The following is a 14,537-nucleotide window of genomic DNA, read 5'->3' as shown; positions in this document are numbered from 1 at the left end:
TTATTATTCACAAATTTTATTGCCCTACCTTGCCTGGCAGGCCACCCCATGTAACCAGGGGAAGTGTCCATCTAGCTGCACTGGGCGAGATTGCAGCTCTAAAATTAAGAGAACCTGAGCAGAAGTCCACACTCAACTCCATTTGATGTTCTTATCCTCTTCAGTCATTGCTGGTATGTCTGTGACGAGGCCTGTGCCAATGGTCCGATTGCCATCTCTCAGGGTGAAACGCTGGCCTTTCTCTAAGATCATTGGCTGCCGCAAGATTAGGCTGAGCTTCAAGTCCTCCCCAGGCATGGCAAGCTCCTAGAAGAGGTGGAGAGATGGACCAGACACAGACTTAGCAGTCTAACTGCTGGCTGCTGTGGAGGTTAAGTCACGGGAAAATGCAGCAGGGTGATGAATCTGTCTGGGCACAGCTTCATGTATTCTGACCATCAGACCACAGACATGTTATTCAAGAAACCCTGTGCTTCTAGAGTAGGGTACTCCCCCCACCACCACATTTTGGTACTGGATATTGAACAGAGGTGCTTAATCACTGAGCCACATGCCCAGCCTATTTATTTAATTTTGAGATGGCAGTCTTGCTAAATTGCTGAGGTTGACCTTGAACTTGCAATCTTCCAGCCTCAGCTTCCCAAGTTGCTGGGATTACAAGTATGCACCACCATACCCAGCTTGAGGTACATTCTTAAGAAAAATATTTAGAAACTTTGCTTTTAACAGGTTTCTTTGTCAGAAGACTTTGTATTTAACAACACTCATCAAGAGGCATCCTTTCCAGGGAAATTTTGTGGGTAAATGGTGGTGTAGCTGGGCTTTTGACCTAGTTCAGCCTAGGGCATGCTGGATGAGGACTCCCAACTCCAGTGCTCTCAGCAGCAGCCACCAGCCTCTCTCAACCCAAGGAAACAGACCCACCCGAGCTTTCTATGACATCTTTGAAATATGAGAGCTGGTAGGAATAATACTCCCTTCGCGCCTTCACATTCCCTATACCCACCATACCTTCCCTGGAGGCAAGACAACACGACAGGCCATGTCCCAAGTCAGGGAGAACATGACAGGCATGAAGTGGGATACAAAGGGCTTGTGGCGGCCACCCTCCTCCTTGCTGAGGATGTAAACCTGGAGGAAAGAGCAATGAGGATGGAGCTGGGCTTGGCTAGAAGCCCTGCTGCTCTGCAGGGGACAGGTTAGCTCAGCCCTGCCACCATTACTTAGTGCCCTCACCTGAGCCTCCACCTTCTGGTGGGGCTGGATGGAACCTGGCTTGGCCATGACCAAGCCACGCCTCAGATCTTCCCGCTTCAAGCCTCGGACCAGGGCTCCAAGGTTATCCCCTGCCTCTGCCCTCTCCAGGCTCTTGTGAAACATCTCAATGCCTAATGGGGAAGAGAAAAGGGAGGGGGTAGACAAGACACAAGAGAAAATGGGGAGAGGTGTCAGGCAGGCAGAAGACACAAGAGAAAGTCATCTTGGAACCAGTCCCTGGATGCCAGGGTTTGCTTCTTATACCTGTCACAACAGTGCGAATGTTCTTGCTATGTCCCAGAAATTCACACTCATCTCCTTTCTTCAAAACACCACGTTCCAATGTACCTGTCACCACTGTGCCTCGGCCTAGGAGAAAGGAGGACAGGATGTCAGACCCTGGGTCAGGCTGTTGCTGTGGGAGGTGATGAACAGGCAGAGTCCTCACCAGGAATAGAATAAACTGACTCTACAGGCAGCAGGAAAGGCTTCTCCAGATCCCGTGTGGGCACTGGGATGTAAGTGTCCACAGCGTCCAGCAGCTTCTGCACCGACTTCACACCTAGCTCAGGGTCACGTTGCTGTTGGGGGATGGGGTAGGATTCTGAAATTTCCTTTATTTCTCTCACCAAGAGCCACTCCCCCAGATAGATAGCAAAGCCCTTGAATACCCTCCTAGCCCCATCATCCATCAGCACTAACCCCTGCCTTTACCTCAAGGGCACAAAGAGCAGAGCCTATAATGACTGGTGTCTCCTCCCCCTTGTAGCCAAATTCTGTGAGCAGTTCCCGGATCTCCAGCTCCACTAGCTCCACCATTTCAGAGTCCTGGACAGCATCTGCCTTATTCACATACACCACAATGTGCTCCACCCCAATCTGTAAATGGGAAAGGAATAGTCAATGTTCAGAGTCACTCAAGTTCCCACTCTTCCTCTTTCCATCCCCATCCAGGCTCTTGAGTACCTGCTTAGCCAGTAATAAGTGCTCTCGGGTCTGGGGCATGGGACCATCATTGGCTGCCACCACAAGGATACAGCCATCAAGAGGAGCAGTGCCTGTGATCATATTCTGGGTAGAAGGACAGAAAACAACCTCCTCAGCTCTTTACCACCACTTGTGGCCATGGCAAACCCTTGATCTCACATCCAAACATCTGAATCTCTCCTAAAGCACCCCCTCCCCACAAAGCCTATCATTATCTTGAGAGGAGGCAGGTTCTGGACCTGTTCTTAGCAACCCTCACCTTAACGTAATCTGCATGACCCGGGCAGTCTGTGTGGGCATAGTGGCGGGCAGCAGTGCTATATTCCACATGGGCCGCATTGATGGTGATACCCCGAGCTCGCTCTTCCGGGGCATTGTCAATCTCTTCATACTTCTTGAATTTAGCCCCACCTCCCTCGGCTAGAACTAATTGGAGGGAAGAGAACACACCTCTCAGCCCAAGTTCAAAGCTAGAGGGAGAACTCAGGCCACACCCCTGGGTCCCTCCCATCTAAGTAAACCTAAGGGAGATCAGTAGATGAAAAGGGGCGGGGTGGGGGAGAGGCGGGGCAAGAGTTAATCCTGGGAAATGATATTGGGCAAATTATAGTTATTTTGTGTGTATATACAATATGTAACAACAAATCCCACCATTATATACAACTATAATGCACCAATTAAAAAGTCTCTTCCAGCGGAGACCACTTTGGGCCAGAAAAAAAATTAAAAGACCTCAAGGGCCTACCCAGTGACTTATGGGGAAGCCTCTTATCAGCATTTCCCAAGGCCAAAGGAAAGATATACATAGTTAAATGTACATCCTTAGGATTTTTACATAATTAATGTATAAAGTTCAGGGAAATCTGGCTCCTACGTTTTCCAAATCACCTCCCCCACGTTCGAGTTCTCTTGGGGCGACAGTAAACTCTACCAACTGACACCGTGGTGGCCCCACCTCCCTGGTTCCCAGTCCCTCAAGTAGATAGGGCTCTGGCGGACGCCCCCACCCCAAGCCTGCTCACTTTTCGTGATGGCTGCAGTCAGTGTGGTCTTGCCGTGGTCCACATGGCCAATGGTACCCACATTCACATGGGGCTTGTCGCGCACGTAGGTCTTCTTGGCTTCCACAGCCAGACTGCGGTACAAGAGGGGAAATGTCCGGGCTTTCAGCGGTCGCAACACACCCTGCAGTAATGGGGTCGGGCTGGCGCAGAAACCTGCCAAGACAGGGGCGCGGAGTCAGGGCGTGAATCCGAGCCCAGCTACCGCAAAGCCCGCACGTGCCTCCAGGCCACCATCGCCCTCCCTGCCTCCTCACCACTAAAGCGGGGCGTCGCGCGCAGCAGGGTGGCGGACGCCATTGTGGTCGTATTCTGCCCCCGAGAGCCAGTAGTGAGTCCCGGGAACCCGCGCGTGCAACCGAGGAAGGGCACTTGCGGCTACAGGTCACATCCGGCGGAAGTGAGGGCAGGTCTGGGTTCCTCTAGCCTCCAGTTTCTATGGGCGTATAGCCGACTTCCGGGCGTGGGGCGGAAGAGGAGGGTGTTTGTGTCAGAGAGGCGGGGAAGGATTAAAGTTTCCACAGCTCCCTCAGGCCTGGCAAGCTGAGGGGCGACGAAGGTCCCCCGGGATGGCGGAGCATTGAAGAGCGCCCGGTAATGTACCAGGGGCCCGACCGCTCATGAGCTTGTAGTTCCCAGGGCAGCGGACTTCGGGGGTTAGGTAGGGCTAGGCTGGGTTCAAAGGGAAGAAGGCCCCGGCCTGCGGGCGGCCACCGCAAGGACTGCTCGGGAACATCCTGGGCCCGGCGCAGAGCCGCACCGAATTCCCTGAGCGATCTGGCGGCCTCTGCCATAGCTGGAGGTAGGACCAGTGCCTGGACGGGGGCTCAGGTGTGACTCGTCTCTCTTCTTTAAACTGTTAGCTGCAAAATGGGAATAGTGGCTTCCACTTCAGAAGGAGATCTGAGAAGGAATCAACTGGGAGGAGTTGGGAAGGGATCCCGGGGCGTCCAGTCCCGACCTCAGATACCAGCGCTCCTGTCTCACAACCTGCGGGGACGCTGACCTCACATAGTCAGAGCCACCAGGACAACTTTGCCGGACGCCCCTAGGACCCTTCTGCAGCCTAAGAAGCAATTCCCTTGGTCGTCTCCCACCCACAGAATTTTTTACAGATGACACCGAGGGTGAAGGACCACCTTAGGGAGCCTTTTGTTGTTGTTAGGGGGGATTGATCTCGAGCTCATGACCGCTGAGCCCCATCCCCAGCCCTATTTTGTATTTTATTTAGAGACAGGGTATCACTGAGTTGCTTAGTGCCTTGCTGTTGCTGAGGCTGGCTTTGAACTCACCATCCTTCTGCCTCAGCCTCCTGAGCTGCTGGGATGACAGGCATACGCCACCGCGCCGGGCTTGGGGAGCCTTTTAAGGACAGCCCTGAGTCTTGGTCCCGCCCTGGCCCCAGTGCTTAACACAGGATGGGGCTCGCAGTGAGTGAGTGCCCAGTAAATTTTGATTGAATGAATGAGTGCAAGGTAGTAAATGACCTTTCACATCCATCATCTCATGGCAGCTTTCTGTGACCTCACCCTGAGGTGGTGACAGTGGCTGCCTAACTCTAAGTTATGTTTCTGAAACTCATTATATACCCATGGGAATGTAACCCAGTGGTAAAGTACTATCCTAGTATGTGCAAAGTCCTGATTTTGACATTAACACCACAGGAAAGAAAGGAGGAGGGAAGCCTGGTGCAGTATTGCATTCCTGTAATCCCAGCGACTCAGGAGGCTGAGACAGGAGGATCGCCAAGTTTGAAACCAGTCTAAGCAACTTAGTTAGACCTTGTCTCCAAATTAAAAAAAAAATTAGAGCACTTGCTTAGCATGTATGAGCTTTAATCCCCAGCACCCCCTCAAAAAAAAAATCAATTTATTTTTAAAGTACACTATTTGGTAGGTAACATAATGGGTGTTATGAACCTATGACACATTTTTGGGAAAGCTGAGTGTGAATGCCTGAAATTTGAGAAACACAGTGCTCAGGATAAGAGTCCAAAATGGTGGAAATATTTTCTACAGCTGCTGACTATAGCAACTTCTTTTTTTTTTTTTTTAAATAAAGCATCTCACACTCTTTTTTTTTTTTTTTTAAAGACAGAGTGAGAGAGAGAGAATTTTAATATTTATTTTTTAGTTTTCGGCAGACACAACATCTTTGTTTGTATGTGGTGCTGAGGATCGAACCTGGGCCGCACGCATGCCAGCTGAGCGCGCTACCGCTTGAGCCACATCCCCAGCCCCATAGCAACTTCTGTAAACGGATTTTTCTTTCACTTTTTTAAATTTGTGCCTTATTGTTGTAATGATTTGTTTCATATTCATACACGCACACAACATAACTGGACCAATGTCACTCCCCAGCATTTCCCCCTACATCAGGAATCTTGATTTACAGATAACAGACTTACATTGGCTGATTTAAGCAAAGAGGGATTTATTAAGGGTATTAGGCAGCTTACAGACTTAGGACACAGGTTTGAGGAACAGTTCCAAGCCATAGAATGGATCTCATCTGGTAACTGCTTAAAAAAAAAAAAAAAGAAGAAGGGCTGGGATTGTAGCTCAGTGGTAGAGCACTCGCCTCGCATGCGAAAGGCACTGGGTTCGATCCCCAGCACCACATAATAAATAAATAAAATAAAGATATTCTGTCCATCTACAACTAAGAAGATTTAAAAAAAAAAAAAAGAAATTGAAAATAAAACTGCTGCCATTGCCAACAAATACTATAAGCCAGGATTTAGACTCATCTCTAACAGTTACTGCTAGTGGCACTAAAGCTTGTTCTGCATCAAGAAAGTGACTTTCCCTCTCCCCAACCCCAAAACCAAGCACATCCAAAGCCTCACATGGATGTGTCTCATCAAAGGATCTTAAATGACATGTCAGTGTTCTTACATCAGTGGAGGCTGAGAAGTTGACTGACACTGATATTGGGGAACAGGTTTGACTGCAGAGAATTTCCTCAGATGTACAGTCTCTTCAAGATGTCCCTCTGTACTTACGACCATATTACTGTGAAAGAGTGGAAAGAGCACAAAGGTCCAGTCTAGTCTGGATATGGTTACATGGTCCCCCACCCCACCCTCCCAGTTCTGGGGCTTGAACCCAGGGCCTTGTGCATGCTGGGCAAGAACTCTACATCTCTAGCACTTTATTTTGCCATAGAGTGCCACTAAGTTGCACCACCTGGCCTCAAATTTGCCTTCTGAGCAACTGGGGTGAAATGTAGGTTCAGAGGTAGAGTCCAGGAGAGCCAGACACCTGTGAAAACATCTGTGAGCAACATTAAATGAAGAGCTCCTGGCCACTGTAGAAAAATAGCATAAATAGCATGTGTATAAGGGGTGGAGACAAAGGAAATTGAAATAATTGCAACTTTAGAAGGCTGAATTTGCTTGGAGATTTTTCTCTCTCAAACATTTATGTGTTTACAGTTGGAAGAAAAATTCTTTATGCAGAATCTTGAACTTTTCTTTTGTTGTACTAGGAATCAAACTCAGGGGAGCTTTACCTCTAAGCTACATCCTCAGTCCTTTTTATTTTGAGGCAGGATGTAAGTTGATGAGGGGCTCCCTAAATTGCTGAGGCTGGCCTTGAACTTGTGATCCTCCTGTTTCAAAATCCTAAGTCACTGGGATTGCAGGTTTGCTCCACCTTGCTTGTCCTAGAATCTTGAACTCCTTAGAAAGCTGCTCTTAAAATCAAATGGCTTTCCACCTCCCAACCCCAGCAATCTGTTTTTTCTGCTGTGTGGCAGACTTTGAACTCCTGCTTAACAGCCATTTTTCTTTCTCCCAGCAGTGTTCTGATTTAGTTCAGGATGGCCTTTTCCCCAGCTCCAGGAAGAAATCCTAACAGGTCTATTCCAATTTTAGTGGGCCAGTTCTCCTTGCAGGGGTTTTGTTTAGGGCTGGTTGTGTGACTTCTTTGGGACCAAGGATTAGTAAGAGATCTGCTTGCTTGGGGCGGGTCAGGGAAGAATTCCTCACCCTGACCCATATATTTTTTTTTTGAGCATTACAATTATAATGGTGAAATTCATTATATATCAGGCTGGGGTTGTGGCTCAGTGGTGGAGCGCTTGCCTAGCATGTGTGAGGCACTGGGTTCAATTCTCAGCACTGCATATAAATAAATGAATAAAATAGAGGTCCATCAACATCTAAAACAAAAAAAAAATTCATTATATATCTATACATGCACATAATATAACAAAATAATTTGGCAAGGATTCCTTATTGTTAAGGAGGCATTGAAGAGATGCACATCCTTCTCTGGATGTTGTGAGGTCTGGAACTGCTGTGCCCATCTTGCTCCCAGTTGATGACAAGGCCAAATCCCAGAGAAGGACAAAGCAAAGAATGCCCAAGAAGACTACTGATGTGAAATGAGGAGTGTCCTTATGGTTTAAACAGGATCATCTGGGGTTTTTTTGCAGCCAAATACATCCTAAATTTATTTTTATGTGGTGCTGAGGATTGAACCCAGGGTCTCGAACATGCGAGGCGAGCGCTCTACCACTGAGCTACAACCCAGTCCCTGGAATGGAATTTTTTTTTTTTTTAGAATTTTTAATATTTATTTTTTAGTTTTCCGCGGACACAACATCTTTCTTTGTATGTGGTGCTGAGGATCGAACCCAGGCCACACGCATGCCAGGCGAGCGCACTACCGCTTGAGCCACATCCTCAGCCCCCTTAACTACCATCTCTCAACAGGGCGTGGTACCAAGATATATTTCTTGGGCTTTGATCCTGAGACAGTGACTTAAGAAGAGCTGGGGATAGGCTTCATCTGTTTCTCTGTCCTTTGTGCCTGGCCATTTTCATCTGTAGGCCTCTGAAAAAAAAAAAAAAAAAAATATATATATATATATATATATATATATTTTAGTTTTTGACAGACCTTTATTTTATTTGTTTATATGTGGTGCTGAGAATCGAACCCAGTGATTCACACATGGTAGGCGAGCACTCTACCACTGAGCCACAACCCCACCCTTAAAACTATTTTTTAAATTAATTGTTTAATTTTTCCTAATTAGTTACACATGACAATCATTTATGTACTTTGATATACATAAATGAAATATAATTTCTCATTTTTCTGATTGTACATGTTGCAGAATCACATCGGTCATGCACGCAGTGCACTTGAACTACTAATCAGTCTTCCCAACTGAAGGGGCCAGTATTATGGTACTAGACTCAATATATGCAAAACAGGGCTCATTTTTCTCCCACACTCTCCTCCCTTACCCCTGCTATTACTGGGTATTGTAGGATTGAACCCAGGGCTACTCTACCTCTGAGCTCCACCCCCAGCCCTTTTAATTTTTATTTTTGAGAGAGGGTCTCACTAAGTTGCCTAGGCTAGCCTCAGATTTGGGATCCCCCTGCTCAGCCTCACAAGTCGTTGGGATTACAAGTACATGCCCACCACACCTGGCTTCTGACACTCTTATACATTAAATAAAAGGCAATACCACACTCTCTTCCCCTTTTCCCACACCTAACCCAGTACCCAGACCTGTAGGTTTCCTCCCTACACTAGATCTCAAATGTGACCATTTGTCACCCTTACCACTATTAACACTGTGGTTCATTTTGGGATCGTCCATCATCTAGGTTACCTCAAGAGCTCTCCAGTAGGTCCTGTAGGCTCTGTTCTTATTCTTAATATCTGTCAAGTCCATTCTCCACACAGTCTTTAAAATGTGGTCAGGGGGTTGGAGTGTAGCTCAGTGGTAGAACACATGCTTATCATGTGCAAAGCCCTAGGTTCAATCCCCAGCACTGTAAGTAAATAAACAAACATCCATCTTACCTGAGTAATTTTTCATTGCACTTAGAATGAAATCTAAATTTCTACTTTAAATGTGTGAGTTGCATCTCAGTGGGGGCAGGTGATAGATGAATTATATCTTAATATGGCTGGTGTCAACACACAATCAAGACTCTTCCCTGTGGCTGCATATCTGGCCCCTGCCTACCTTTGAATCTATCTAATATCACTCATTTCACTCACTCTCCCCGCAGCCAGACAGGTCATCTGTTTTACAAACATCCTAAGATTGTCTCCCCCCAGGATCTTTTTTTTTTTTTTTTTTTAATATTTTTTAGTTGTAGTTGGACACAACACCTTTATTTCACTTGGATCGAGCCCAGGGTCTCACACGTGCGAGATGAGTGCTCGCTGAGCCCCAGCCCCAGCCCATTCCCCCAGGATCTTTGCAAATGTTCTTCCCTTTCCTGGAATGCTGCCCCCAGCTTTCCCCATGGCTTGTCCTCATTCAACAGTCTACCTGGGACGACATCACTTCTTACCTCAAGTAGCCCTCTTGTCAGTTGTCCTTTGATTTTTTTCATAGCACCTAGATATCCCAAATTACTAGCTTGCTTGGTTCTGTTTCTGCTATCCTGTCTCACCAGCTTATGACAACAAGAATTTATTGTTTAACAATAGTGACGTTTAGATGAACAAATCATTCAATGAAGAAATGACTTGTATCAATCAGTTGAGCCTTTCTGTTGGGCTTTTAAGTTTCTTGATGTTTTTAATGGAAAACAAAATTTGTATTCATATCCACTTTGTAAATAAAAATGATTTGCTGCATCTATATGGGCCTTGGCTTTATTGTCTATAAATTGGGGATGGAAGTTAACTATGATCTCTAAGATTTTTTTTATTTCTAAAGTTTTTAGAGACCCTCTCAAGTTTGTTGTTGTTGTTGTTTTAAATATTTTTAGTTGTGGGCTGGGGCTGGGGCTCAGTGTTAGTGTGCTTGCCCGGCTTGCGTGAGGCACTGGGTTTGATTCTCAGCATCACATACAAATAAATAAAATAAAAGGTCCATCAACAACTAAAAATATTTTTAAAATATATTTTTAGTTGTAGATGGACACCTTTATTTATTTATCTTTTTTATGTGGCGCTGAGGCACGAACCCAGTGCCTCCACTACATGCTAAGCCCCAGCCCCCACCCCCTTTTTTAAGATAGGGTCTCATCAAGTTGCCCAGGCTGGCCTCAAATTTGTGATTCTCCTGCCTTGTTATTGTCATTTGAATGAGTGCATAGTAGCTAACTGAGGAAGAGATCCCAAAACTTTGTCCTCAGTGCCACTCATCAGGCCCTTACAGAAGTTCAATGGCATCCTGCACTCTTTTTCCCACCAGCCAGCCTGGCACTATGTCCTCAAAAATCTCTGGATATTCCCCTGGGTACAGGCCCCACTGTACTGCCTTTGTCAGGTTAGCATCAGCCTTTCCTGGACCACTGCACCAACTTCCTGTCTGTCCCCAGGCCTACCCATCTGCCCTCCACCCCTGCACACCAACCCTGGGTGCCCTTCAAATAGTGCTGACCACACCCATGTCATTCAGCTGTGAAAGAAGGTATCCAAATTGGAAATACTGTGAACATCACAAAAGCTGCTCAATCAAAGGCATTTGAGAGGTGGCCTAGGTGGCTTAGCCATGCATGGCTGCCTTAGAGGTGGCCACACTCTCAGGTTCAGTAAGTCACAAGAATGACTCAGAATGCAGGTAGTGCTACACTTGGGATTCGTTTCATTGGATACAAATTAAGACCTGCCAAGTAATAACAGGCAAAGGCACAGGGCAAATTCTGGGAGAGTCAAAGGCAGAGTTCCAGGACACTGTCCCTGTGAACTCTAGGTACTTCACCCTCCTGGTACATTGGTGCATTCACACCTGTTGGTCTCCAGCATCCTGAATTTTTATTGGGGTTTCATGATTTAGGCATGGGTGATTGATTAATCACTGGTCATGTGAATCATTTCAATCTCCAGGTCCACAGGCTCCAAATTCCAATCCACAAATCACCAGGTTCTTTCTGGTGCTCGCCCCATACTGAAGCTACATACGGGCTGCCATGAATACTCATTAGCAAAAACTTCAGTATAACCAAAGGGATTCTTCATAAATTGTTTCTATCACTTAGGAAATTGTGCATGTTTTAGCAGCTCTGCTAGGAACCTGGGACAAAGAATAAACAAATTCTTATTTTTTCAGTACTGGGGATTGAACCGAGGGGCACTTTACTATTGAACTACATCCCTAGCCCCCACCTTTCCCCCCCCCCTTTTTTTTTTCTTATTTTGTGTGTGTGTGTGTGTGTGTGTGTGGTGCTGGGGATTGAATCCAGGGCCTTGTGCATGTGAGGCAGGCACTCTACCAACTCAGCTATATCCCCAGCACTATTTTTTATTTTGAGATAGGTCCTTACTAAGTTGCCCAGGCCGGTCTTGAACTTGTGATCATCCTGCCTCAGCCACCCAAGTTTCTGGGATTACAGGTGTGTCCCACCATACCCAGTGACAAATTATTATCCAAGAGATGGTCTTAAGGTGACTAAAAGCTGAGCTGATGATTGCCCTATTTCTTTTGGTGAAGCCATCAGGAAAGCTATGATCTTTTCCCTTGAGCTTGTAGAACAAAGCTTAGAGCTGCTGTGGGCCATCTTGCTATCAAGGAGAATACCTGTCTGAGAATAAAGGCAGCCCAGAGGAAAGCAGAGCTAAAAGAGCCAGAGGCCAAGTTCAAAATGACATTGTTAGAACCCCTGGATCCAGCCATGCCTGAAGTCATTACTTCTTATTTAATTCTTTTAACTGACAAACTACCCCCTCTTCATGTTTAAACTAGCTTGAATTGGGATTTATATCATTTGTGGTACCCTGAGTATTAACCTATTCCTGAGGAAGAAGTGTTTCTCCCCTTCATATTAATACCTTGGTTTAACTTGGCCCAAGATGCCATCCTGTCCCATCTTCCCCAAAACTCCTTCCTTCAATGGCCATTCTGTCTACTAGCTTCCTTCCCCTTAGACTTCCAAGACTCCCTCAGCAAACCTTCCCACCTTTGGGGGTGGTAGTAGTGGTGCTGGGGGTTGAACCCAGTGCATGCCAGACAAGCACTCTACCACTGAGTTACCCGCCAGCCCCTTCCTACCTTCTGAAACTCCAGCCTTCCATTTCTGACCTTCCCTTTTCAGCAAACCTGTAAAACAGCTCTCCCCATTCCTCCTTCCACTTCATTCACTCCTTAAAGCACTAACACTTGGCATCTGCTACCACCACCTCCCTAAAATTACTTTCCCCAAGGTCACTTAACAATCTCTCCTTATCAACATCTTCTGTAAGAGACAGTGGCAGTACGTAGCACCACTCCCATGGATCCTTTCATGTCCTGTATGCACTTGTGCATTTGCCCATTTCCCTCTCACACGTCTTGTATTACCACAGTGCCCACCTTTGGCATATGGCTTCTCTTCCAACAGTTAGAACTCCCGCCTTTTTATAATTTATTAATTCATTAATCCTCATGCTGCTGGAGGGCTTTGCCTTGACAGAAGTGCCTGGGACTCGACTTCTGAGGGATGTGAAAGTACAAAAGGGCCAAATCCCTTGTTTCTGGACAAATCAGAGGCATAACTTACTTCCAGGGCTCCCTTGTGGCTCTAACTGAAGTACTCTCTGCCCAATAATCATGTGCTTGCTTGGCTTCCTTTTTCTCCTCCTGCTCCCTTACTGGTTTCTCTTGGTAGCATTTCTTTTTTTTTTTTTTTTTTTTGGTGGGATGGCAATCAGATTGAACACTGGGCCTCAAGTATGCTATGCACATGCTCTATTAGTGGGCTACACCCCAAGTTGAGGTAGCTTTGTTGCATTTTGATATTGGGGATTGAATCCAAGGGTACTTTACCCCTGGGCCACATCCCCAGTCCTTTCTATTTTTTATTTTGAGATAGGGTTTTGTTAAAATGTAGAGGCCACCTGAGCCTCCAGAATCTCTGGGATTACAGGGATGTGCCACCATGCCCAGCTCCAGGTAGCACTTTCTTAATAAATAATTTGAATACATTTGAACACAAACCCTCATCTCAGAACACTTCTGGGAAATATGATTCAAAACATCATCTCAACACTTTCTATTTCTCTGCCTGTTTAGGGTTGTTTCCCAGAACGAGGTCTCTTCTCTACATATATTACCTGGACTGTCTCATTCATGTCCATGGCTTCAACCATTGTTCCTCATGTCTGATCACCAAACTGCTTTGTACAGTTCAGACTGTAAATTCATCTCTGCTGGACAGCTCCACCTAGCTCTTCAAGAACACCTCCTGATGCATCTAATACAGTAGACACTCATTACATGTGACTATTTTAAAAAATTAAAACTTAAGTTCCTTAGTCATCCTTGCCACATTTCAAGTGCTTAATAGCCATATGTGGTCATGGCTGCAATACAAAATGTTAATGTAGAATATTTCAGTAATCTCAAGGTTTTATTGGGGGCTGGGAATGTAGGTCAGCAGTAGAGTGCTTGCCTCACATGTGTGAGGCCCTGGGTTCAATTCCCAGCATACACACACACACACTTTCCTGGGCAGTTTAGACACAACACTTCCAAACCTAACTCATCAACAGCCCTTTGCCCTTCTGTATTCCTCAGCTGTCTCTTCCCCAGGTGGATGGCCCAACTACAGAAGGTGTATAAAGATATGCAGGGGTAGATCACAGATAGAGATTCCCTCCCATTGGCATCTCTCTCTGAAGCAGGGTAGACAAAGATGATGATGAAGAACCTAACAAAGGCCGTCTCTGACATGATGATAGCTTGGTTAGAGCCAGCATATTGGCTAGGTCAGAAATTACTTTTTCACAGTAAGTTCTTCCAGCCCCATCTGGCTGCCCTCAGTCTTATGCGAGTCAGAGCATTTATCTCCATCTCTTGGGTTACTTACCTCTGTGTTCCAGGATGGGCACTTGATCCAATCAGTTAGTTCTGGAAATTTTATCGGAAATCTCAGGGGGGAAAAAAAAAAGTGTGCTCCTTCTACCAAGTTGCTAAGCTGTTGGGAATTACGTCTGGAGATAGGGAAAGCCATCTTGCCACCAAGAGAGGATACTCTGCCTGAGGGTGAATCTAAATGCATGGGAAAACTGAACTAGGGATGGTGAGCCACAGGTTCCTCATATATTTTGGCCCCTGCATTCAGCCGATCCTGGCCCACTCTGGACTTTTCAATTATTTGAGCCATAGATTTTATACCTCCTGATGTCCTCAAACACACCTCTTTATTTCTGGGCCCCGTTTTTTTTTTTTTTTCCGTCTGGGACGTAATCTCCTGGACCACCTGCCCCTTTCCTCACAGAAGCAGCCAAATTAAGTTAGGGATCCGCCTCCTCGCGGGGCCTCCCCAAG

The 14,537-nt window shown here is 46.2% G+C and overlaps 1 protein-coding gene, 1 long non-coding RNA gene and 1 other non-coding gene across 4 annotated transcripts; 1 reads left to right on the top strand and 2 right to left on the bottom strand.

Moving 5' to 3' along the window:
* On the bottom strand, window positions 1-3,708 carry Tufm (Tu translation elongation factor, mitochondrial). The gene is made up of 10 exons (XM_027948468.3): window positions 3,563-3,708; window positions 3,267-3,461; window positions 2,504-2,670; window positions 2,224-2,328; window positions 1,972-2,136; window positions 1,706-1,838; window positions 1,522-1,626; window positions 1,237-1,388; window positions 1,012-1,131; window positions 1-306 (listed from the first exon to the last, which is right to left on the bottom strand). Exons 1-10 carry the CDS (start codon window positions 3,603-3,605, stop codon window positions 133-135), a joined length of 1,359 nt encoding a protein of 452 aa, XP_027804269.2. The 5' UTR covers window positions 3,606-3,708; the 3' UTR covers window positions 1-132.
* Window positions 3,709-5,718: 2,010 nt separating this feature from the next.
* Window positions 5,719-14,532, bottom strand: LOC139702866 (uncharacterized). 2 transcript variants are annotated; one of them, XR_011705438.1, is made up of 3 exons: window positions 14,077-14,532; window positions 8,940-9,102; window positions 5,719-8,146 (listed from the first exon to the last, which is right to left on the bottom strand). It is a non-coding gene; the product is annotated as an uncharacterized lncRNA (long non-coding RNA). The 2 variants fall into 2 exon arrangements; XR_011705437.1 differs by lacking the exon at window positions 8,940-9,102.
* Window positions 5,855-5,927, top strand: Trnaa-cgc (transfer RNA alanine (anticodon CGC)). Its single transcript has one exon. It is a non-coding gene; the product is annotated as a tRNA-Ala (tRNA).
* Window positions 14,533-14,537: the final 5 nt, after the last annotated feature.

The sequence above is a fragment of the Marmota flaviventris genome, chromosome 19 (genome assembly GCF_047511675.1).
Source record: "Marmota flaviventris isolate mMarFla1 chromosome 19, mMarFla1.hap1, whole genome shotgun sequence".
NCBI classification, from domain to species: Eukaryota; Metazoa; Chordata; class Mammalia; order Rodentia; family Sciuridae; genus Marmota; species Marmota flaviventris.
Note: the sequence above shows the minus strand (reverse complement) of the source record. Positions and strands in the feature narration are given on the sequence as shown.